At 42.6% G+C, this 26,182-nt stretch overlaps 1 protein-coding gene across 1 annotated transcript in view; it reads left to right on the top strand.

The window, feature by feature from the left end:
• Nucleotides 1–26,182, top strand: part of DOCK2 (dedicator of cytokinesis 2) — a 411,398-nt gene that overhangs the window by 162,916 nt on the left and 222,300 nt on the right. Inside the window, exon 27 of the mRNA XM_070569049.1 lies at nucleotides 17,508–17,603. Within this exon, the coding sequence (XP_070425150.1) occupies nucleotides 17,508–17,603 (96 nt within the window). The remainder of the gene's footprint in view (nucleotides 1–17,507; nucleotides 17,604–26,182) is intronic.

Raw genomic sequence — 26,182 nt, 5'->3', positions numbered from 1 at the left:
ATACTAAACCTTCACAGGTCCAGCCACTTGTTTTCCGAAAAGCATTTCTTGCATAATGTTTGAATTAAATCTCTCCTTCACAGTCAAGAGGCGTGAGTTAAAAGCCTGCTCCGCAGCAGAAAAATATAGCTGCCTTTGGTCCAGGTTACTGTTACTGAGGGAACTATAACTTCGATTTGCTCCACTGGTGTAAATGTTAAATCCTTAAGTGAAACATGTTAAGTGAAGAAGGAAGTGCTCTGTTTTTTGAAGATGCTTTTGATCCACAGCTCTGTCTATAGTGTCCCATTTGTCATATACAGTCTGGGGGCTGTGACCAGTGAGCACACCAGAGACGTTTCCAGAAAACAATACAAGAGTTCTAGAATGGACATTTTCTCAGGGAGATTTTAGATAACATTAGTCTTAGAGATAAACACAATTGATTTAGCAGCCCAGATGAGAAAAGAAAAGGTTTAATTTCAGCACAGTTTCCACAGTTTCTCCAAGCAACATAGCATTGCTAAAGTCATCTGTCGATTTATTATCTTCTCTTCTACCTGGAATTCAAACTCAGCTTAGCTTTTCTCTCCAACCACATTTCCTACTGTTTTCAGTTGGCATTCTGCATTCTAGGGAAACCAGCCTCTGACTCTCCCACCAAGCCTTCATGCTCTTTCCTCTTTCTTTGTCATTTACATGTTTCTTCCATCTGGAAGGCATTCTTTTTCTTCCTTCTGCCTGTCCTGAGGGCCTCCACTTGGTGATTCACAGCCTGAATCTAGCCCACGGATACATTTTGTTTGGCTTGCCGAAGTATTTAATAAAAGCCGCAATCCCACCACTTCCTATTGTTTTCTAGATGACTAGATTCTCATGTTTGTCATCTGCCTCACCATGTGAATTGTGACTCCTGAGAGCTAAACCTTGCCTTTCCTAATGGGCCCAACCCTTTCTCCCCTTCCATTAAGAACTATCCCAGCTTCTTTTTGCCCTGTCTTAGTCACTTTCTCTGCTGCATTCTGACAACTTTTGGCTTTATCATAGAGTGTAGCACTTAATTGTGCACAGTTTTACATTTGTTCTTGTCATATTAGACCTGTCTGGCATATGTTGAAACAGGATTAACACTTTTTTGGTTATCTCTTTTTTCAACTAAGGAAACTTCTTTCCATCTCACAGCTCACTAAACATTAACTGAGCACCTAGTTTGGGAGGCACCATCCTGGGCATCGCAGATGCAAAGTGGTTAAGGCAAATCCCCCTCACTCAGAACCACCTCTGAGATTTTAGTTCCCAGTATTCCCCAACTCTGGTCCTTGGCCTCAACGGTCTATTCATTTTTCAGAGCATACCTTGTCCTCTGCCTTTCTCCATGGTTAGCCCTCCTCCCGCTACCACTGTGAGCTTCCTCTGAATATCCACATCCTAGCTGTCTTTTGAAGCCTGGGTTGATTCCTCTTATCTCTGACCCGCCCAGCCCATTCTACAGACATGTGTCCCCTCTAGTCTCCTGGAATTTTGACATAGCCTATTGTTACCGAATCAGGTTCGTTTTTGCCCGCCGCCCAGAAGGCCAAACACTGAGCTGACGAGATTGCAGCAGAGAGAGAGTTTACTTACAAGGCAGCCATATGAGGAAGAGAGAGCATGAGCCTCAAATTCGCTTCCCCGAAAATAGAGACTCAGGGATATTTATGGGATGGGGGCAAGGTGGTCTGAAATGTGGAGAGAGGTGATTGGAGGTGAGGAGAGGTGAGATAATTGATGATCTGGGCAAGCATAGTTATACTTCATGCCTCTTCATAGGACCCAAATTCACAAAATGGTGGCATTAGCATGATCTGAGTGTGGAGTTTTTAGCCTCTTGACCTCAAAAGGTCACCTATCGGACATTTCTACATGCCCCATTGATGAGTTGGTGGTCTCAGCCATCCTGAAGTGGACAGGGAGTCCTAATCCCTGAAAAACAGCTCACACACCCATTACCTGGTGACCCAGGTTCGAGGGAGATTTTATCTATAGGAGCCTAGTGGGAGTCAGATAGTGTATTGCCTAAGCAGCACAGTTAACAATGGGTGGGCTAAACAGCTAAAAGCTATAATCAGTAATTGCAGAAAGGAAAAAAGCTTTAGTACCTAGATATTGAATCATTAATGGCTGTTTGCCGGTTTCACTATCACTTACTGGGAGCGCTCTTATGTGTGTGTCCTAGACCTGGCTTACAGACTCTCCAAGGATAGGACTAATCTAGTCTTGTATTTCTCCTACATTTCTACACTGCCTGGGCATCGTGCCGAATTCTGGGCAGATACTCAATAATTAATCTTTGTGGTTTGATTGATTCCCCCATCTTCAATTAGTCTACTTTCTAGAAAGATATGCTGACACTAATTTTATTTTTTATACTCAGCAGAACCTAATGATAAAGGTAAATCTGCCGCTTTTGCATTAGAACATCACATAAAAAGCAGGTACCGACTTTGAGTATTGTTGTGCTCCTGAAGTTGTTTATACAACAGTTTGGAATTCAGCGTGCATTTTCCCATGGAAATAATGCAGAAGACTAATGGTGGCCAAATTCCCAGGCCAGCCTGTATGAGCATATTTAGCCCAGAGTGTAACTGAACTCTGGGACAGAAAGCAGAGGCTCACATTTCCTTGTCTTCAGTGCATGAATAGTTTACAGATGTCGTACATACCGCATCTTACCTGACACTCATCCCACTTTGCTCACCCTTAAACTGTCTTCTCTTCTAGACAATAGGCCCTCATAGATGCAAGGACTGTCTCTGTCTTGTTCACTGCCATATCCTAACACAGCACCTGGCACAGATTGGGCAGCCAAAAAATATCTGTTGATTTTCATTGACTTAAGTTCTAGTTGAAAGATTATAAACTTTGGAGACATAGAGACATAGATTCAAATCCCACTTCACTACTAACTAGCTGTGTGATCTTGGGGAAGTTAAGTGGCCTCTCTGAGCCTCAGCTTACCTCTCCCTAATATTTTGTTAGTCATCATTACCATGACTATGAGCTTGTGATTGATACCTAATATATGTTTCTTCTTTCCTTCCCTCTTGCCCCAATGTAATCCCTCAAAAAGTATTTGATTAATTAAATAATGATGTCTGCTTTTCGTGCTCTATTGGTTGAGGTGGTGGTAACAGGGACAGTGATGTTTGGGATCAGAGCCTTTCAGCAGCTTTTGAGAACATGTGAGTTCTATTTCTAGCTCTGGTTCTGACAGTCTGTGTGCTATGAGGCAGGTCACTCAAACACAGCTGCAAAAGAGTGATGATGGATGTCAGTTATTTTCAAGCTTTTCCACCTAAGTATCACTAACTTCAGGTGAGTGAATATAAACTCTCAGTGTTCTGGGGGTGGAGCCCAAAGGTTGAATTTATTGGAATTCAGTCTTGTGTTTTACTTTAATTATTCATGCACACTTTATATTCTAATTCATGATAGATCTATGTTTTAAAAATATTAACGTTATTCATGAGTCACACAGTAATGAATGCCTGCTCTAAGTCAAACACTGTATAAAGTAGCTTATAATCAGAAATCAATTAATTTTTACCACAATCAACAGAGTACGCCATTATCATGCCCACACCAATGCCCACTTATGAGCAAACTCAGGCTTACAGAAATTTAAAGAAATATGCTCAGGCTACACAGCAAGTTAGCAGCAGAGCCAGAATTCCATCTGTCTAAATCTAAACCATTCTCCTACACTCCTCAAAGGCTACATACAGAGACATCTCTTAACCATGAAATATGTTAATAAAAATGCTTATGTCATGTCAACTGGAAAAAGCAGAACACAAATTGTCTGCACGCTGCATAGAAGTTTTGCATGCATGAGGACATGAAGTCATCGTAGAAGGATGAGAAGTTAAATGTGTGGGAAGGCTGGACTTATGGCTATATTATGTCATTTTTGTTTCTGGTAGTGTTAGTACAATAAATAATGAATATTTTTAAAGAATACTCTGCATAATTTAGAGGTGTAATCTGAAGGAAGAAAGAGATAGCTGATTTTGTTAGACATTGTAATTTATCCTATACTTTTTTATGAGGGATCAGAAATGTAAAAATGCAGGCAAAGCTGGTATTTTTTGTCACTCTGTGGCTTGACAAGCATCACTGTGGCAGTGGGTAGGTAACAAAGGGCAGATATGCCTCAAAGAACCTCATAGAGAGGCCCTGGAAATCTGATGAGTTTGAAAGCAACCTCTGTGGCAAGCGGAGTATTTTTTCCTGTGAAGAGAGCCTGTCTTTAGGGAACAAAAGCAATGCCTTCATATCTGGGGGCAAGGAATGACATGATTGTGGGAAGGTTGGCGAGGAGTAGTTATAATCTTCCAAAATACTCCCAGAAGACTAATTATTTATCTGCTTGAAATCTATTCTGGAAGACAGGTTACAATACCACATCCTCTTGGTTATAGGGAAAAAGGTGAAAGAAGAAGAGAAGGAAATGGTGCATGTAAGAAAAAGAAGGAAAGAAATTGTCAGCATGTTTGCTTTTGAGGAATAAACAACTTAGCACATGTATTATTTTGCATCACACTGTGAATTGACAAGATGTAAAGTAAATTTAGGCAATATCATTCTGCCCTCCATTCACCCTTCCATCCATCTTTCCAACCATCCATCCATGCACTGACACATTTATTTAACATATTTATACATGTAATTATTGCTTACTCTGTGTTAAGCAGGTGCTACACTTTGGACATTCAAAATTGGAAGATGTGGTTCCCCAGTTCCAAGAAGTATGAATGAGGTTTTGTGGGAACTCAAAAAGAAGACCAATGAACCCTGCCAGTGGTGAGGTGGGAGTTTAGAGTGATTGAATCAGAAAAGTCTTTTCAAAAGTGGTGATTGAACTGAGTTATTTGACTGCTGAGTAGGAGACTGGCAGGTGACCAGGGGTTAAGGGCATCTCAGACATAAGCAAAAACGTGCTCTTAAAGGCATTCAGGTTGATCTCTGTGAGAAGGACAAGTTGACCAAGACTGGCTGGCTTAGGACCTGGGAGAAACAAAACTCCACCAGACCCAAAGGACTGAACTCCTTCAAGGAGCTGCCCACAGTCCAAGGCTAAGGTGCGGTGAGCTCTGCTTCATGAAGACATTGTGATTGTGGGAAGATTATAATCAGAATTCTAGAGAGCATGGAGGAATCTAAGACTCAGTGTGAGTGGAGCAAGACTTGACATAGACCAAAGGAAAGGGTTAGTAGGAAGAATATATAAGGATTAATTATGTGTTATTAGACTATACCCTTATTGGAGAAAAGCACTCTTATTATAAAGCCTACTTATTATAGCAAAGGATGTATCAGGTGCACATTTCTCCTAGCTATTTCTAACAGTAGCTCTCTCAAGACATCTTCCTAGATTCCCCTAGATTGGGTTATTTGTTTCTTTTCTGAACTTCCTCAGCACTCCGTGATAACACTGTTATGGTCTTTTTCTTGCTGTATGGTTCTTCCCTAGTTACACACTGCCAGCAGACTATGACCTCCTAAAAGCAGGGACTTGCTCTCTCTGTCCCTGAATTCCCAGCACTCAGGACAGAACATGGCACCTAGTGAGTCAGTGGTTCTCAACCCTGGCTGCATGTAAGAATTATGTGGAGAGCTTTCAAAAAATAACAATGTCCATACCTTAACCCCAGAGATTTAGAATTAATCTGGGGTAGAAACTGGGCATGAATACATTTATATATTTAGGATGTCCCTAGATTATTCTAAAAGTGCAGCCATGGTTATGAACTACTGAAGTAGCTGCTCAAAAATGTGTTTGGAGATATTGAATTACAATGAATGCTATCCTGGCCATCTTATTTTTGGTAGGGCAGGGGGTTTGGGAGAAGCAGCAACCTGATGTTTGGGCAGCTTCCCAAGGCTCTAGATTCACCCCAGACTTAGGAACACTGGGAGCAGAAGACTACTTCTATGCTACACACTCTTAATGCACTTCCAAGAATAAACACATGGATTTGGTTCAAGATGAATTGGTTATACTAACCAACTAGGTTTGGTTCTCACTGGCTGAGATTACAAAAGAGCTGAGTAGAAGAAAGCCCTTCCTGTTTTCAGCTAGGCAGGGAAGGATCAGAGCCATGGATTAAAAGTGGGGACACTGAGTATGTTATGGAGGCTGGGAAATAAGGTAGCTATATATTTTTCACCCAGAAAAGCCACTAGAAACCATAGATAAATTAGAAAATTTGGAATAAATCAAAAAAATAAACTGTCTTTCCCTCTCCCAAATTTATTGTAGGTGTGTAGGTTGGTCAGAGAGAGAGAGTTGAGGATGTGTGTGGAGCACACAACCTAAATTTTCCAAAAAGAGTTGAGTAGAGATGAGAGTAAGTATTAGGCATGTGACAGAACTTTAAAAATATGTTGAAATCATCATTACAACTACAGAACAGTGAGGAGAAATCACAAATGCTTTATCAACATTAAAGCAGAGACACATGCAAACACTGTAGGGGTTAGAATTGAGAGAGAGAGAGGGAAGACTCCACACTTCTCAAGATGAGGAGAAACACCCTTGTTCTGGAGGCAGTGATTTTATCAGCACCATGGAGAGGGGCACACATTCTCTATTGCTTGTTCTTTGTTGAGATGAGTTTCTGGGGAGAGTTTTAATTGTATCCAATCTGAACCGAAAAAACAACAGTAATGTCTATTTACCCACACACAAAGATCAGAGGATACACATTCATTCCTCAGATTTATTGCTGTTTTCTGGCCAATTCTCTTGCATTTAAGACGGGCCCACTTCCTCCATCCTTTCCTGGAAAAAGAAATGAGGTTCAAAAGTAAGATTTTAAAGCCTCCTGTTGGTGGTAACTTTTCTAAAGTTTCTGGTATAATCATTCCCTAAGCCAACTTGTTAGTGAGAGGGCTCTGAATTCTTGCTGAGGCTCAGGATACTGAGATGTTTCATGAGAACTGTCTCTGAACTTAGTTTTGTGCCTGCCTGACTTGGGAGGAATTTGTGGGAAAAGAGTCCATTAAAAAAAATTTGAAAAGAGGACAATAGGGTTTTGGAGACCCTGCTGAGGAAACTAGATCAATCACAGCTGAATGAGCTGTCTCTGGAGGATGGCTGGATGATTAGGGGTATTTTCACTATGGGAAGGTAGGTAGGAAATTGTGTATGTTTTTTGATTCTTCTCTTCCTTTGTCTAAGAACCGCTTGGTGATTTGTGTGGGGTCAAGCTGTGTTACCAGTACAGTTGAGGAAGCCCATGCCAAAAACCTTCCAAATTCTCCATTCTAATTCCATGCCCTCATCTAAGAATCTCTCCTTACTCTCTACAACAGTTATCTGACACCTCATATTAGCTTTTATAATTAATTAATTAAATGAAATCTACATCCCCTTAATAAAAATATGGTGATTAGTTGTTGTGTGTCCAGTATTTGTGCTAGGTGTTGAACCTAAAATAATGACACAGATCTAATCCGTATCCTCAGGGAACTCACATATGATTCACAATCTATGTGTTCAACAGTGAAAGGGGATCAGCTAGGAGTGGATATATTATGACTTTTACCTCAGAGGAGCTTATAGTCTAATATTTTAATGCTGTCATTCAGGGCTGCATTTTAACAGGAGAGAATTAGTCTTAAGTCAAAGAATGGCATTCTATCCGTGGGACTCAAAATACCAACAAAGAGTTGGAGATGTATTTGGGAAACCATCCGGGGTGGAGGAGAATCATGCTGATCCCTGCAGGCACCTTCTCTGCCTGTGGTGGATGCCATCCTGGGATTGGGGGCGATGGCTGGTAATGAGGCAGAGGCATAAAGCAGAAGGAAACAGGAGAAACACTAGACAGCCAGAGGAGGGGGAGAGAAAGGAGGGCAGAAATGGAGGGAGGAGGAAGCTCATTGGGCAGTCGGGGCCTGGACGGATGGAATCCATATTTGACTGGCTTTCTGGGTAAATAGTAGCAAAGTTTTTCACCACCATTTCTTAACATATGCCCATGGATGCACGTTTTAAAATATATTGTCTCCAGGGGCTAGCCCCATGGCCGAGTGGTTAAGTTCGCGCGCTCCGCTGCAGGCGGCCCAGTGTTTCGTTGGTTCGAATCCTGGGCGCGGACATGGCACTGCTCATCAGACCACGCTGAGGCAGCGTCCCACATGCCACAACTAGAAGAACCCACAACGAAGAATATACAACTATGTACCGGGGGGCTTTGGGGAGAAAAAGGAAATAATAAAATCTTATAAAAAAAATAAAAATAAAAAAAATATATTGTCTCCAAAACAAGCAGCATGTATTAAACATTAGGTAATTTATTTACTCATTTAAAAAGGTAATAATATATAAGCACCATTTTGAATTTTCTGACCAGCAGAGTTAAACAGGGGGCCTACTTGGAGTTTATCTTGCTCTTCTTCAAACAGGTAATCTTGACATTGTGATTAGCCCATGTGTAATACTGAAGATGAATGAGTGTACAATTTGTGTTAACTTTTTGAGAATATTCCAAATAGTTCACAGATCTGCATTTCTACAGTGGAAACCTTAACAGAGCCCATTGCTATGGGGCCATTTGGATATTTATCATGCTTGTTACATTTGGATAGTATAAACAATATAAAATTGATATAAATAGCTGTGTGCGGAATGCATGAGCCTTATAACCAAGAAGACATGGATTCAAATCCAGCTCCATTACCTACAGTTCTGGTACTTTGGACAAGTTACATAAACCTCTGAATTTCCTCATTTGTAACATGAGGAGAACCAGTGTAGCAGATTGATAAGGTTATTCTGTGAATTAAATGAGATGTTCATATAAAGCACTTATTATAGCATCTGGCATATATTAAGTGCTCAATAAATATTGAATGGTAATACTGATTAGAATGGATCTTATTTTACATCTTAAAATATGGTAATACTTATCTTCAGGGTTTTTGTCAAGATGCAGTGAGACAATAAATACAAAGCACACAGCCCGTTGCCTGGCACACAGGGAGAATTCAACAAATGTTGGTTGTGTTCTTTATCCATTTCTCCCTTTACAATCCCCCTAGATGGCTCCTGTTTCAAGGAAAAAAAGCACAAAAGTAGAGCATCTCCGAGATGCATCTTCATAAGTGGCTCCAACCGGTCTCCATTCATCAGTATTTAGATGTTAGACTTAGAGACCTTGGGAGGTTTAATTTTTTCTGCTCTAGGCTGCAGGTGGCAGGTTCCAGTGCATTTTAATAGAAGCCCACATAAAGCAACTTACAGGATCTGAATAAAAGCAACATTTCTCTCTAAACACAACAGGATTTTTTGTTACCAGAGGTGTTCATTTTGTTATGTTTTTTCTTCATTACTTTAAGTAGATTTTTTTTCACCTGCCAGGAAATGGACGTTAAAAGCATTTGATAAAAGGAATGAAATATTTCATAGTTGTGCCTTTTAAAAAAGTCTTAACCCATATTACTTTGTCGTGCTCCTCTGTCAGTTCAGTAATGTTGGCAACAGCACTTCAGGGTGTGAGCCCCGAGGTCCCATGGCCGCCCCAGCTTGGGGTGGGAGCTCTCAGGGAGGGAGGCGACCTCACCCCTAAACACAGGGCTCCTGCAGCACGCCGCAGTCTGCAGCGTGTCCACTCCGTCCCCTGAGAATGTGATTCCTTGGTGTGTAGACTGGCTTCCATTTTGTTCCAATTGGGAAATAGTTTTATTCTCTTTATTATCATACATGATTATTGTGAAAATATCCAACAAATCATAGCAAGTAAAATTATCCCTGTAACCTCACGTGTCTCCGTCTTCCCCCTTCTTAGGGATACCGTTGTTGATGTTTTGACATACACTTTTCCAGACTTTTTGGACATAGAAAAATATTTTTAAAACACATAAATGGGCTTATATTGTACATGGTGCTCCATAGTCTCCTTTTACTTAATGTATTAAGGATATCATTCCAGATCAAGACATATCTGCCTCATCCTACTCCATTGTGTGGATAAGCCTTCATTTATATAATAGCGTCCCTGATTTGGGACATTTATCTTGCTTGCTACATTTGGATATTATAAACAATGCAATATGCTATAGACAGCTGTGCACACAAATGGTTGCCTTATTATTTACTTTGGACAAATTTGCAGAACGATTTATCATCTACAAAGTGCTGCCAAATCCATTTATTTCTGTGATCCTGAAAGATGCAGGCGGTGGCCGTTATAAGCCTGGACTCTGGAGTCACACAGGCTTGGGTTGGAACTTGGATCAGCACTTAACACGGTGTGTGACCACAGCCAGAGCCTCAGTTTCCTTGTGTGTAAATCTTGGATAATAGAAATATTTCCTTCATTTCATAGGCACTTGCAAGATTCCTTAAATTAAGGTATACGCAATACTTAGAAGGGTACATAACATGTAGCAAAAGCTCAAAAAATATTCTCTGTCAATATTGAAACTAGCTACAGATTCTCAAAACAATTCTGACACTGTGGGTGCCATTATGCCCAGCATAATTCAGATGAAGAAACTGACACTCTGAGAGTCAGACTCGTCAACATAGGGAAGGAGTATAGTTAGTGGAACCTCCATAATCTCCATGCAAGGAGAAACTCTGTATTTTCCTAATACTGAAAAACATTGCCAGAGAGGTTGTGGAGGGCCTGAAACTACCTCCGCCTCCTAGCACTAGCACCACACTCGGTATCATGGAAAGAGCACAGAACTAGATGGAATCGAGCTTGGTTCAGGCTTGGCCACCTATGAGTGGATAATGCCTGGGCAGTCACTAAATTTCTCTGATCCTCATATTTCACATCTGGGGCTTCAATGGAGTTTTTAAAAAATTAAATGAGATTGTAGATGTCAAGTCTGTATGTAGTTCCTGGCATGTGGTGTGACCTCAAGACTTGTTAGGTAACAGCAGTGTCAGTGAGACCCACATCTTTTCCTTTTTATTATATCCTTCTGCCACCGACTCAAACTCTCTCCCTCTAGAGAAGGCTAATCCACAGTGCAGAGACCCTCATGACCACAAGAGGGCATTGCCCAAGTCCTACCTGGGAAACGGGGGAGTCTTAGTGGACGAGAGAAGCAGAGATGACGGGGTGCAGCAAAGCCCCCTGCCTGAGTCAGCTGACCCCCGACTCCCTCTTCTCTGAGTCCCAGGCTGCCTGTCTCTTGCTTCATGCAATGAGCTCTCCAGTCTTTCAGGACAGAAACCATTTCAAATAGGAGGAAAGAAGACAGATGGGGCTGGACCTAGAACTTGTGGGAAAATTCCATTAACTTGAGGGGCGGAAGAAAGAAAGAGGATGACTCAACTGTTGCTATCTTTTGAAAGTTAGGATATTTTCTTTCTAGGTGAGTGTTTGTGGTGCCTTCGACATGAGAAAGAAGTTGAAAGACCTCTCATATAGGAACACAGAACAGAGAAAAATAGTGGCCCTAGATTGCAGCTGTTTTCATGGTCAGAATATAGATTATTTCTCTTTTGTTAAACCAAAAAAACGGTCTTTGGATTTAACTCTGTAGCTGTGACCTTGTGATCTTCATCCTAATACTGAAAAAGCATAAAGACAAAGCAGGCAGATGAGTGGGATCCTCCTTGGCATGAACACAAGGACCAAGGCTGCCTGCATGCTGGAGTGGAGGAGCTGTCGGCCAGCATTGCTCAGCAGAACTGGTTTCTCCTTCTAGCTCTGATGACACAACCTGTCTCACATCACTGATCACATGACCTTGTGCAAACCCCCTTCTCAACGCTGAAGTGTTTCTTTCTTTAAAAGTAAGGATTGCATTAGAACTCTTTTTAAAACCTCAGCCATTTGCATAAGAATCACATTTTTGTTATTTAACATTATCACGTATACTTTTAATGTTTCTAATTGAATTAGCTCACATTTCAACATGAAAATTTAGAGTGGAAATCACTATAAAGATGATAGAGGAAATATAGTCACATACTTTGCTCCTTCTTGAAAACCTGGTGAAAAAAGGTAAAGGTAGTCTTTGAAAAGGAAAGTAGAAATGATATGGAAAAGTAGTAAATGATTTAGCAGACCCAGGGACAGTGATTCATAAGCCAGCAGTGGGGAAAGCTGAAAACTCATCTAATCTAAAGCAAAGATTCCCCCTAAGTTTCAGGAAATGGTGGTACCACGTGCCCCTCGAGGTGGGGGTGAAGGAGAGGAGCTCAAATAGGGAGGATCAGTTGCAAATCTGTTTAAGAAGCAGCCTGACTCCCTGAAGCTGGGTCTCTGGGGGTTTGTTCTATAAAGAGGATGAAACAGAGGGCATCTGGTGTAGGACAACCAGGCATGATTGAGGGCGGTGATATCATACTCAAACAAGGTTTCAATCAACGTAGGCATCCTGGAACCTGGAGCCTCCAGCACTTTCCTTCCACTCAGCTCCTGGAATGCTAGCAGCCAGGCCTTAACCCTTCAGGCAACAGTTGAGAGAGTTCTTGTCCGTGGAATCTGACCTGGCCAAGAAGAAAGACTTGTTTATGTTTGTACTTGAGCCTGTCCAACCAACTGCCCCAACCAGACCACCCTGCAGTGAAGCTCTCAGACCACAAACTCTACTTGCGTGCTCAGAGTTGGCAACCAGCCTTGAATCACCCACACTGATGTGTGAACATGCCACCACCCACCACGGGTTACAGAGAATTAAGGAGAAACCCTGACATAAAAGAGAGTGCAAAATGCAAACAGAAGAGAAGCACCTTCCAGGAGAGAGAGACTCTGCAAGGCAGAGCAAACTTGAAAAACAGGCAGAGAATTCTGAAAATAGGAGGAGAGGCAATCATAAATCAGGAAAAAGAATAAGAAACAGACATTCAGAGAACTGAAAGGAATCTCTGATTTTTTTCCAGATTGCTTTTCTCCTTTTGGGGAATGAAAAGTTGTATAAGAAATGAGAATTCATCATAATTTACAACTTGGACCAGAATGACATTTACATAGTCAAAATATTTTGAATACTAAATATTGATGAAAACAAAATTACACTATAACTGTATGGAAAGAAGGAGAAATGGGAAGGATGCTGGTACCTAATGGGGCAGGGGAAGGAAGGAGAATAAAACCCTTGTCTTTTATGGTGGAGGGTTAATAGATAATACCAGAGAGTGAAAACAATATGTTTAAACAAGGAGTAATGCTTGCATATTATTGGTAACCTGGTCATAAATACCAAAATAACAATTATATCAGCTAAAAGAAGTTCCTCTTTTAGGGGAGCCTGAGGGACTGCTATTTTTGTGGTGGTGGTTTTGTTTTTTTAACGAACCTTGGAGAATGGTTTTATATTATATACATTGATAACTTTGATAAAAATAAGCAAAATTTTCTATCACCACCATTAAGTAGTCAGCATCACTTGTGTAAAAGTAGAATTCTCAAATGGTTAAAAATATCATCCTGCGTGATTAGATAGTAGTGAGCACATATCAAAGTTTTATTTAATAAACCAGGGAAAAAGCTGAGTAACGAAAGAGCTGATTCAAAAGGATTTAGGATTCTTGATTTTTTCTGGGAGAAGAGTTGCTTATATAAGATTGTCCTTAGATACAAGATGAACCTTTTTACAGATTGATAGAGCTATAACCTTTAGCAAACCAGCAAACAAACATCACGTTTTGTCATTTTTCTACACATTAACCTTTAACTTTATGGGGCCGTAATACGGTTTCTAATCAGCTGTGGATAGTTAATTAGAGTCATGTTTCCCGAGAGAGGAAGAGGCGCCCCCTGCCCCCAAGTTAGGCTTATCAGAGATACTCTGTTAAGAAATCATGCAGTTCTTATTTTGCTCTATTTCCAAGTTTTGGATCTTTTCCCTGAACACTTGCCATAAATATAACTTTAAAAATAAACACAATAAAAATGAAGCAAGGCTATTAAGTTCTAACAAGATGCTGTTGTGTACCGTCTGTTTTAATCTGAGGACTTCCCTCTGTTAAAAAAGGAGTTTTGCATGAACTAGAGGGATGTTAAAGACGTATTGGCACCAAAGGGAGACCTTTCCACTTGGTGTCCTCAGAGGGTTGACAGAAAAATGGAAAAAGGGGACGCCTTTCACAGAATTTAATTCAATGTTATGAAATGCTGTGTATGTATTATTACTTAAAATTATTTCATATATGGTATGCTCTGTTATTATTCTGGAAATACTGCGGGAGATTAGTGATTCTGAATTGCGTTCTGCAAAGTCCTGGGGCTGGCATGGGGCCCAGGCTGAGCCAAGAAGACAAGGTGCCTGCCCGCAGCTCTCCTTCCACTATGTTATGTGTTGGGCTCATGCATGAGATTTCATTTCAAGAAAGGATCTAAGTTCCTTCCAGATATCACAGCCCATAATTATTAAAATAAAAAAAAATCACTACAATGTGCAGTGTGTTTAGGCTGGATGGATTAATTTCTTTGCCAGAGCCATAATAGGAAGACTGACTTTGTCATTTCAATGACAAGCCACCATTTAGTTCGAGCCCGGAAGACATTTTCCTAGAGGTCCCCTCCACTCGCCTGGCACTGGAGCAATTAACAGTGGGTGATTTGTGGCTGCATTTTTACTGCTTAGCAGAGGTTTATCATCTTGAAAGTCTTCTATTTGCATATGTGCTATACATTCTTTGGGTGACATTTCGATATTGTCCAGAGTTTAGATTATGCATTGCCTTGCACTGTACTTTCTGCTACGTGCTGGGAATCTGCAAGCCGGCCAGGATGCTGCTGCAGACCAAGGGGGGTATAAGTTGCAGCCACCACTTACTGAGGGCTTACCATGTGCCTTACTTAGTGAGGCTTTACCTGCATTACCTTATTTCTTCCTCAAACCAGGATGTGGAGGTTTCTATTGTTTGCCACCTTTTATAAATAAAGAAACTGTATTTCAGGGAGGAAAAGTGATTTGCCCAAGGTCACCCAGTTCAAATTAGCAGAACTGAGATTCAAACTCAAGTCCGTCTGATCCCAAAACATTCTGCTACACACCATCCCACACTGGGAGCTTTCAGGATGAAAAGAATTGAATTTGACAGTTTTCCACTTCTAAATACCAAACTTCCTGAGCAGTCTAATTGCTGCTCTTTGGACAAAGAAGAAATGGCTATTTAAAAGAAGCGAGGGGCGGGAGGTCAAGAGAAAAGGGGTTTTATTATCTCTGTTGGTAAAGGAAGAGATGTAATCCTGGAGAAGAAATAACATCAAATGGAAACCATTACATACATTTGCAGTGGGCTTAGGTTGATGAAATTTCAAAGGAATGCAGGGAAGATAAGGGAGTAATGAATATAGAGCACTTAAGATTTTCTAAAAGGGAAAGAAAAGATCAGAAGTCACTGAAGGCAGTTAGAAGTTGGCTCAATTGAGGGCAGGGTCTGTCCATCTTGACAGATGGAAAGAGGCCGATGGGGCCCCAAAGTAGCAACCAGAGATCTGTGTTTGTGTTCCAGTCTGCCTGGGTGCGTCTGGACAAGGAGCCAGACTGCTTGCTGAGTTTGAATCCTTTTTCCCTGACTTTCTAGCTGGGTGACCCTGGACAAGTTACTTGACCTCTCTGGGCTTCAGTTTCCTCATCTGAATAATGGAGATCACAGTATTGTCCGTCTTGCAGTGAGATGAGGTAAAGTAGTTAGCAGGGTGCCAGGCTTTCAGTAAGCACTCAAAATGTGTTAGCTATTGTTGTTATTATCATGAGCATCACATTCACATAACACAAGAAATAGGAGATTGTAAGTCAGTAAAAAGGCTTGAAGAAATAAAAGGAGAGGGAAGGCAGGCAAGAGGCTCACCTGCAGCCAAGAAGTAAAGGGAGATGTTCTCTTCCCTGCCCCTGAGCATCAGGAGGAAAACGCCAGATGTGGGGGAAGGGTTGGATGGTGGGGGAACTCAAATCTAGCAAGAGACTGAGGTCTGGCTGGGCTTGATGGAGCATGAGAACTTGTCTCCATAAAGTATGTGCCCTGGTGGAGGCTCTGGTGGCAGAGGCTCTGCTGGTGAGCTCCACACGGCTGAGAATCGGGGATTAGCCAAAGTGCAGAAGGGAGTTGGGCAGAGAAAGCAAGCCAGCTCTGGGTTATTCATCGGGGATGCCAGTAGTCACTGAAAGCACGTTGGGAGGGGAGGACACTTTGTAATAAGCACGTCTTTATTCTTTTCCTTGCCCTCCCTCACTAGGAATCTATTTTCCTTTCGTTGGTGACATTAAGAGACAAAGCACAGTTAAGTTGAATGCAGCGAAGATTAATAGGTGCTTGTGAATGAGCGTGAGTGATCATCCGCTTTTTCAGCCACCATTTATTTAGCATTTGCTTTATGTCAGGCTCTGGCTAGGTCCTGGAGACACATAGGCTCTTCCCAAACCCCAGCCTCCATCTCCAGAGCTTCACTGTGTGTTGTATCATGATTCTCAGTCATCAGAATAGCCCACATGAAATTCAGAAATTACTGATGCCCGGGCTGTATCTCAGACCCACAGACTCTCCTGCAGCGGAATTCAGCACATGTACTTTTCCAGAATTGCATGTGTCACTTTTATGTTCACATCAACCTGGAAAGATCGGTGAGAGAAGCTTTCACATTTTATAGATGAGGAAATTGAGGCTCAGAGAGGTTAAGTGATAAGTGAAGTCACGTAGCTGGCCAGTGGAGAGTTGGCACTTATACCCAGAGCTGCTGAATTCAAAATCCCAGGGCCTTTCCACTGGGCCATGATCACCCTCCCAGGTATGCATGGATGTAACTCTTAAGTCTATGCCAGTAAAAGGATCTGAGAATGTAGGTGAATATGCACAAAACCCTCGCCTACCACAGCAAATGCTTGAAAAGCATCAGCAAGTCCTACACATTCAGTGACTTGTATTTAAAGTTAAAGTGGGCAGAACCCTGTAAATGTTACAACCTGGATCACCATGGATTTTCCCCAAATGCAGATAATGTGGCTTCTACTGCACAAGCACCTCTGTGGTTCCAGTTTCCATCACATAACCCAAGTTCTGGGCTCCAGAAACACTGCCTCCTCTATTTGTCCCTCCAATGTGGAGGGCATGGTGGCTTCCTGCCATTGCTAATCTCTGGGTTACCTTGTTTGGCATCTCAGCTTCTTCATCACCCTTATAATCAATTTCCTACATTAAACTCTCTCCTTATTCCAGGTTAGACTCCGACTCTTACACAGATGAGGAAACCAAGATTCAGAGAAGCTAAGTAACCTAGCAAACATAGCACACTAATTCTTGACAGAGTTGGTATTCTAAACCCAAAGTGTCTGATTCCAAAGCTGAAGCTCTTAATCACTGATTTAAGGTGGTTAGTGAAGCTCCTGGAGCCCAGTGCTAGCTGGTGATGGTGATGGAGATGGGATAACGATGACTACGGTGGCGATGATGACGGTGCTGGTGGGGGTGGTCTTGGTGATGACCATGTCTAACCAGTGTTGTGTGTCTTTGGGAAGAGGTGTGCAGATACAATGTCCCTGTTGTCACCCTGATGTCTCTGACTGTGTTACAGGCCTTCACCTATCACCACATCCAAGAAATCATGGTCCAGTTGCTTCGCACCGTGAACCGGACGGTCATCACGATGGGGCGGGATCACGTTCTAATTGTGAGTAGATCTCTTCATTTTGTAAACGTTTCAGACTGTTCAGGGTCAAGGAATGGATTTTCTGGAACACCAGATCATGTGGAACACCAAACGCCGATCCTTGCTTTATTTTGGAGTACAAGGGTCAGATTTTTCTGTTTGAGCTGGGGGAACATGAGAGTTAATTCAAGTTGCTGAAATGAAACAAGACATAGGACTTGTCTCCCGTGCTGCGTGTACCCGCAGGATGGGATGTCAGTGGTAAAGATGGAGAGGTGAGAGGAGCCTTTTGTGAGTGGGCAAGGCAGAATGTTCCAGTCCCATCCACCAGGGACCTTTCCTTCTGGCCTAGAGTCCAGCATTGCCCACTGTCAGGGTCCTGTGGGCTTGGTTTTCTAAGGGGCTTCGTTGTGGGTTAACTCTGCACATTGACGTCCATTAATTCAAGGTCACCGCTAAGTTTTGGGTTATTCTTCTGCGCAAACACAATATTCCAAAGATCAGGAGATTCCTGCCCCCTAGTCTGATTATTTTCCCTCTCCAGACACAGAGCCCACCTCTAACCCTTTAATCTTTGCCCATCTTACTTTAACCAAAGGCCAAAAAATTTAATGCTTACGGGGGCCAGTTGCCAACATAAATCAGTGTGTCCAAGAGTGACACTCCTCTGCTCACTCTCACCTGTGGTTTCCCATCTCACTCAGAATAAAATCCAAGCCATTGCTGAGGCCTGAAATGCCCTCTGCCCCTCTCTCATTCCTGTCCGTGTCCCCCCCCCCACATAAAAGCTGACCCCACCTGCTATTCCTTCTGCTTGGCCAATCTCTCCCCCCGTTCGGAGGGCTCGTCCCTCCTGTTACTCAGATCCTGGCTCAGGTGTCGAGTAACCAGAGGCTTCCCTGCCCGACTGCCCCGAGTACCACACCCAGCATCTCTCTATCCTCTTCCAATCTCCACCCCTTGCTTCTTCTGTTTCTTAGTACTTATCACCACCGGAAATAGATATGTCCCTCTATTTATTTGTTTATTGTCTGGCTTTCCCTGCTAGAATATGAGTTCAGAATGTAAGGATTTTTGTCTGTTTTGTTCGTTTGTGTCTCCAGGCCCTGTGCCCGTGCCTGGCCTACAGGGGGTGCTTGAAATATACTTGTTGAATGAACGAGTGAGTGAACGAAGTGTAGCAGGCAGGGGCTCTAATATTTAAAGAAGACAGGTGCCCCTCAGCTCGGATCGACACCGCGTGGGACTGGATCATATAGTTGCCAAAACTCCCAACTTCTCTAGAGAAGCTGAAAACCTCCATACTTTATGTGAAATTTCCTGATGTTTAAGTGTTGGCAGCTAATTTAAAAAAATATTTATAAATACTCTATGATCCCCAAAAGCTGGATTCAGCTTCCAGAAAGTCGGTTTAGGAATCTCTGCTTTAAACTGGTGCAGTGCGGGCCAAGTGTGGGCATGCTGGTTGTCGGTACACTGTAACGCTGCTTCATGGATACAAAACGTAAGGTGCTGAGGGTTAGTCTAACGGTAGCCGGGCAAGGGTTTGATCCCTAGAAGCAGCAGAGTGTAACAATCTGCCTTAAACCCGTTTGCTTCTGTCTCCCCATGTCAACACCTGCTGACCTAATGCATACTGTGTCCACTTAAAGGAGCAGCGACATCCGCACAGAGCGCCAACTGTGCCAGGTGCTCTTGGGGCAGGGAGCTATGTAAATTGGTCTCTCTTGTTTGTCTCACTTACCATCCTTCTACCTTAGAAGTATCGTCATTTCTTGTTCAGTTACAAGTTTCCGTATCCATGGTTCCCATAACACGCCTTAGATAAGCATGTTATGACCTCCCTAATCTTTGTTCCTTCTCTTTGGGGCCAGACTTAAAGATGATCATCAATCCATTTGGCTCATTTTGAATACAGCAGGATCTTAGGTCTCTGTCTTTCCTTTCGAACAGTGATTTTTTAAAACAGTGCCCTCTTCATAGAAAGCACCAAATAACTAGTGTCTATTATTGTTTTCCTTTCTAGCTGGTAGAATGCCTCTCTCCGTCCCTTTGCATTACCAGCACAGGCAAGTGAGCACAGTTTGGCCCTCGTTCACTACAGCCAATTCTCTGAGCCTTTTATCTGATGCTCTGCTTGGTTGCTTGCCTTTACAACACACATTCCTCACTGCTGCCCTGTTAATCTTTGCCAGGACACTCCCCTACTCTAGAACATTCACTGGCTCCCCACTGTCTGCCAAATTAAGTCATAATTGCATTAACCTGACCATTCTCAGCTTCTGTGATTTGACCACAACCAAATTTTTCAGCCTTTTCATCTACTTTTCTCCATCCAAATATCCAGCCATAATGGATGTCTGGATATTGCCCAAACGTGCCTGGCACTTTTTCACTTTTATGTTGCTTTCTTTGTGGGGAATTCCTTTTTGTGCTTCTCAGTCTGTTGAAATCCTACCTACTCTTCAAGGTCCAGCACAAATGCATTCCTTATCAAGCTGCCCGGAATCTCACCAACCTGGGTGGGAGCTCCCTCCTCTTCTAAATCACACGGCTCTCTCTTCCTTTTTTAAAAAACAGTTTATTGAAGTATCATTTCAATACTTTAAAATTTAACCTTTGTAAGCATTGTTTGATGAGATTTAGCAAATTTATACAGTTGTGCAAATATCACCATGATTCAGTTTAGAACACCTCCTTCACCCCCCAAAGTTCCATTTCCAGTCACTTTCCATCCCATCCCTAACCACCCCCTGACCCCTGACCCCCAGCCCTAAGCAACCACTAATCTACTTTCTGTCTCTATAGATTTACCTTTTCTGGAAATTTCATGTAAGTCAAATCACACAATTTGAGGTCTTTTGTGTCTGGCTTCTTTTCTTAGCATAATGTTTTTGAGGTTCATCCATATTTTAGGATGTATCAGTACTTAATTCCTTTTTATTGCTGAATAGTATTACATTATATGAATATGCCACATTTTGCTTATCCGTTCTCTAGTTGATAGATAGTTGAATTGTTTCCAACTTTTGGCTATTATGAATAATGCTGCTATGAACATTCACACACAAAGTTTGTGTGAATGTATTTTAATTTCTCTTGGAGTGAAATTGCTGGAACATATGGGAAGTGTATGTTTAACTCTATAGGAAACTGCCAAACTGTTTTCCGTAGTGGCTGTACCATTTTACATTCCCACCAGCAATGTTATGAGGGTTCTGGTGTATCTATATCCTCACCAACACTTCACACTGTCAGTCTTTTGGATTGTAATGATTCTAGTGGATTTATAAAAGTTCTAGTGGTATCTCACTGTGGTTTTAATTTGCATTTCCCTCACGACTAACGGTGTTGAGCATCTTCCACGTGCTCTGCCTTTTTGAGTAATTTTTATCTGTGGGTTTGCCGTACACATCTTCTGTCTTGTAGCATGAGACTTTGAGGGTTAGATCCATCTGTAAAATGCGGCAACAGTAAACCTTCTTCACAGAGTTGCTGTGAGAATTAAATGAAATAATGCATGAGAAGCATTTGCATATGTTTCTTGTCTATAATATTCATTTATTTATTAACACAGTATTTTATAAGAACTTCTTATATTCTCCACACAAAGACTCAAAATGACTTAGGCATGGTCTGTGCCCTCAAGAAAACCAAGGCCTCTTCCCTAGGCTGTCTCTCAAGTATCCCAAACCCAACTCATCACCAGCCTCCTGGAGCCCACCCCACAGTTTCCCTGTGCTCGCTATCTCTGTCGATGGTCCCGATTGCCACTTCTAATATCCACTGAGTCCTGCTGTTTTCAGCACATGTGGCCTCAGTCCCTCCCCACCTGGCTCCCTCCTTTGCTCCCCGAACCCCTGCACACTCTCAGTTGTCAGGCTCGTTGTAAATAGTCTGTTGCAAGGTGATTTTCTGCTTTTGTGCTCTACCCCCCTACATTCTGTGAACCCCCTTGAGAGCAGGGACCATGTTTTACTCAGTCTCTTATCCTTAACACCCAGCAGGGTGCTTGGCATACTGTGGGTACTCAATAAATGTTTGTTGAGCAAATGAATGAGTGCAGTACTCCTTGAAAATGCTGTGCTGTGTCATACCTTCGTATTTTCGTATATGCTCTCCCCTCAGTTTAGACTGTGTTTTCTTCCTCAGCGAATGCTTTTTCTAACTGTCAGGAACCCTCATCTCTGGGAGTGTGGGAGCAGGGTAAAGATTGCCTGTCCAGACTTTGCTGCCCACCGGGCAGGTTCTGGGAACCTTGCACAGCTTCTGAGTTGCAAGCTGTGCCATTAGTCTCAATGGCTCTCGAGTTTGCTGGCATAATTACGAGATTGAGAGTGTGGAGAGGCGGGGGTACTGGGGGCACGCAGCGACACACCTCAGGAGCAGGAATGGGGCCGACCAGAAGGAAGGAATAAACGGCCTCTTCCTAAGCTATAGCTCCATTTTCATAAAATGGGCCTTTCCAGCAATTCCTAGAATAGAATTATCTCCTCCAAATTAAAGAAAATGATGTTGGAAAGTAATTACTCAGAGGTCAGTAGTCCCTGTCTCAGTGCTGAAGGCCCCAATTTAATTTCAAATTGAAATTTGACAAGGAGGAGAGATCCCCATTCCAACCATCACTTTTAATTTTCCAGATATGATTTTTATTGGTTAGTTTCCATTGCCTGGCAACATTAAACAATCAATATTTACGGCAAACCTCAGACATGTCTGGTACTATTTCTGAAATCCTGAGAAGGCCTGGATCAGGTCAGGGGCTCTGGTTGCTCTTGTCATTATGTGGGATTAAATAGTTACATTTTTTTTTTCTTATTTGTAGGAGTAGGAACATTGTGATAAAAGAAGTTAGCTATTAAAATTACAGGAACCACGTGCCTAGGATGGATCGCTTCTTGCACATAGTGCATTTTAATTCTCATTTGCTGGAAATAAGCATTCCTGATTTTTTCTGTAGATTGCCTCCCTGAACAATGAAGTGTTGATCGTGACAAACGAGCAAAAGGAAATTTTACAAAAACCAAAGGCAGAAATCTTTTACATGACTGCTGCCCTCTCTTCCTCTCTTTGCACAGTCTGATCTGTCAGATACGTGTTTGTTTACTTAAGTTACCAAGGACTTTGACTTTGATGATGTGAAATGCAGCACAGGTTGGTAGAAAGGACATTTTGGAAAAGGGAGAACAGGAGAAAGTCTCCACACTCATTCTGCAGGGACTCAGGTCTGTGACTTTATGCCAATTTCACCTCTCCAGACCTTGGTTTCTTGTGTGCGATGAACTCTTTTTCATATATCTAAGTTTCCTGGTTTGACCAATGCCTTTCCTCTTTCCTTATCTCCCAAGCTCCTGAGTCAGGGACAGAAAATAGATTTTGCTCCATGTGCCAACTCTGGCTGCCTGTCGCACTGCATTGAGACAGATTCAGAGGCTACATCATGGCTCAGTGGGAAGAAGTGATGAATTGATTAGTAATGTCTGTCATAAGCATAGTATCGGAGAACAGTGATGTATGCAAGATACTTGCAAATCTTATGTATTGACTGAAATCATTGGTGTTTTTCTGGCCAGTCCAAAAGCTCTTGTCTAGCCAATATTCTCTTCCACATAGTCTTGGTTCCGTTAAGAAGGCTGTGGTGTAAGAGGAGAAGAGTAACGGAAAAAACCAATCAATCATCTGAGAGCTTACATTTTACCAGGGAACGGTTCCTACATACAACATGTCAAATTTGATCAAAGTTGCAAAGATGCACCATGATGTTGTGTCTGTAAGAAAGGGAACATGCTACCAATTAAACAGTGACGCCATGGGTTATTATTGCATTGATTGTAATCTTCAGAGACGTTAAAATATAAAAAGGAAAGTTTGACTAAGAATCCCTGCCGTGTGAGGAGCACATCTTTGAGTCCTCACAGGTAATTATCATCATCTCCCATTGTTCAGGAGGATAGATTGACTGAGCGTCAGAGGATGAAAGCATCATGGCCAAAGTCACACAGCTAGTAGCAAGGCGGGACATGAATGGGATTTCAGGCGACAGAGCGTGTACACTGTGCTGTCCCGTACGTCTCAGAGCAGTGTGAGGAAAAATTTCCAGGTCTGTTTGTGCAGGTGAGGGGTGTCTCAGGGCACGCTCCTGGCCAGTGCACCCTGCTGCTGACTGCTCTGGAGATGGCTGCCCCCCGTCCAGCCTCCCCAGCACCGGAGACGGACAATCCCATAAGCACTGCCAGAAGCTCTCGGAAGGGGACCGATCTAGTAATTTTGTTGAAATTGGGATCTAGGTTTTATTTCGGATAGTTAAAATGAGCCTCTGGGTGATATATTTTGGGCCTAATTACCCTGGTTTTTGCAGAGGAGTCTGTGGAATGATTAAATAAAAGTAAATGCAGTTGGCATCATACCGGCTCCAGACGTTCAGAGCAGTTTGTCCAAAAAGGAAAAAAAAAGAGTGGAAATTATCCCATCCTCCACTGCTTCACCTCACAACAGCACTGAAGACTCCAGAAAACACCCGAGTCATCAGAGTCAGAGTTTTTAAGCTCTGATTTCACTTTCCAAAAGGCAAATGGCCCGTGTACGTGAGCACTTTCTGCCACACTGTGAGCCCACAGACTCATAGCAAAAGAGTTGGTGCCAATCCACTCAACTCCGTCCCATGGAGAGCAGGGTGAGGACAGTCTAGGACATGAGGAGGTGGCGTTCCCAGCTGGTAGTGGTTGCTTGACTCTTGAACTTCACTCAGAAACCCAACAACTTGTTAAAAACAATATTTATAATAAAGCTATGATTTATTGAGCAGATAATCTCTCCTGTGTCCCAGGCAGAAAGCTAAGCACCTTACGTGTTTTACCTCACTTAACCTGCATCAGGTACTCATAGTTATACATGAGATAACTGAGGCACAGAGAGGTTATGTAACCTGTCTATAATCACACAGCTTGTAGGGGCTGGCCTGGTGGCACAGTGGTTAAGTTCACACGTTCCTCTTTGGTGGCCTGGGATTCACCGGTTCAGATCCTGAGTGCAGACAAGGCACCACTTGGCAAGCCATGCTGTGGCAGGTGTCCCACATATAAAGTAGAGGAAGATGGGCATGGATGTTAGCTCGGGGCCAGTCTCCTCAGCAAAAAGAGGAGGATTGGTGGCAGATGTTAGCTCAGGGCTAATCTTCCTCAAAAAAAAAAATATATATATATATATAATCACACAGCTTGTTAGTGGAAGAACAAGGATTTGAGCTCAGGCAGTCCTGTTTCTAGAGTCCCTGCTCTTAAATAGCATATTATGCACTCCTACACTATTAATATCTTAAGTTGTTCTTTAGGCATCAAATATTTTGCAAGTAATAACGGACACCTTAAACCCAGCTGCTACCCTGCCTAGACCATGGAATCTAGTGGGATGATCTATGTGGCAACTTTCAGAAACCTATAAAATGGCACAGAATGTTTGGTGGTTTTGTGATAACAAAGATATCTTTAGGATTAACTCTTCAATTCTGGTAATTGAACCATAAAACCCTATAAAACCAGAACAAGAAATTTTGCTTTACTTAAGTGTTGGCATTTATGAAACAGCAGGTGTAACAGAAGACAAAGCCAGAATGGAGACGTGGAGGTTCTAAAGGGATCCGGAGGGAGAGGGAGTCTCCTCCTTCCACATCCAGCTCCTCTCCAGGCTCTGTGCATTCTAGTTCCTAAAGGCCCTCAAATCCAGATGCCTCTCTCACCTCCGATGCCACTAGCCTGGCTCTGGCAGTGACCATCTCTCACTGCTGCCATTGCCACATCCTCTAATGAGATACACTGTCTCTTCTCTCCTCCCTTTTGAATTTTTCCTACTGTCATCAACATGGTCTTTTAAAGTAGGCTTCCCCTGGTGAGGAAGCATCAGTGGCTCTCCGGCGGCCGAGGATGCAGGTCCTGCTACCTGCCACAGCCCTCAGGGCGCCCAGTCTGGCCCAGCCTCTCTCTCCTACCTCCTACTCTTGTGCAAACTCAACAAACTGCTCTGTCAGTCCAAGAATGCTCCTTTTCTCCTTTGTGCCCTCCTGAATGCCAGTCCATCTGTCGAGAACACACTCCTCTTACCTTTCTTTTCAAGACCTTCTGCCTCACAAACTCCTCCTCCTCCTTCATGTCTTGGCCTGGGAGGCACATCTTGACCCACATTCCACTCAACCAAGTTCAGACCCCTCTGCTCTCTTCAGCCTGCACCTCCCTCACGGACTCATCATACTGTTGTAAGAGCGTCCTTCCCGGCAGTGCAGAACAATGTCTGTCTTCATCACTTCTGCATCTCCAGGAAACACGGGTTCCCGGCAGACGGGATGACCTCAGTGAATGTCTGCTGAGGAATGAAAGATTTCTGCTATCTATTTTATTTACATCCAAACCATCATTCTTTTCCTTAACATCTAAGTGTTACTTGCATTACCCTTATAAAGTGTTACTATTATGACTCTTATGTTGTGATTAGGCTTGGAGAGTAAGGAGGAGAGAGAATTGTTGTTGAACAACTGGACCAAATGGAAAGGGAACAGGGGAGTATTCATTCATTCTCTTCAGAGGATGCGTGTGTCAGTAATAATAACC

This window comes from Equus przewalskii, chromosome 13 (genome assembly GCF_037783145.1).
Source record: "Equus przewalskii isolate Varuska chromosome 13, EquPr2, whole genome shotgun sequence".
NCBI lineage: Eukaryota > Metazoa > Chordata > Mammalia > Perissodactyla > Equidae > Equus > Equus przewalskii.
The sequence above is the reverse complement of the archived record's forward strand: the minus strand, read 5'-3'. Positions and strand labels throughout refer to the sequence as shown.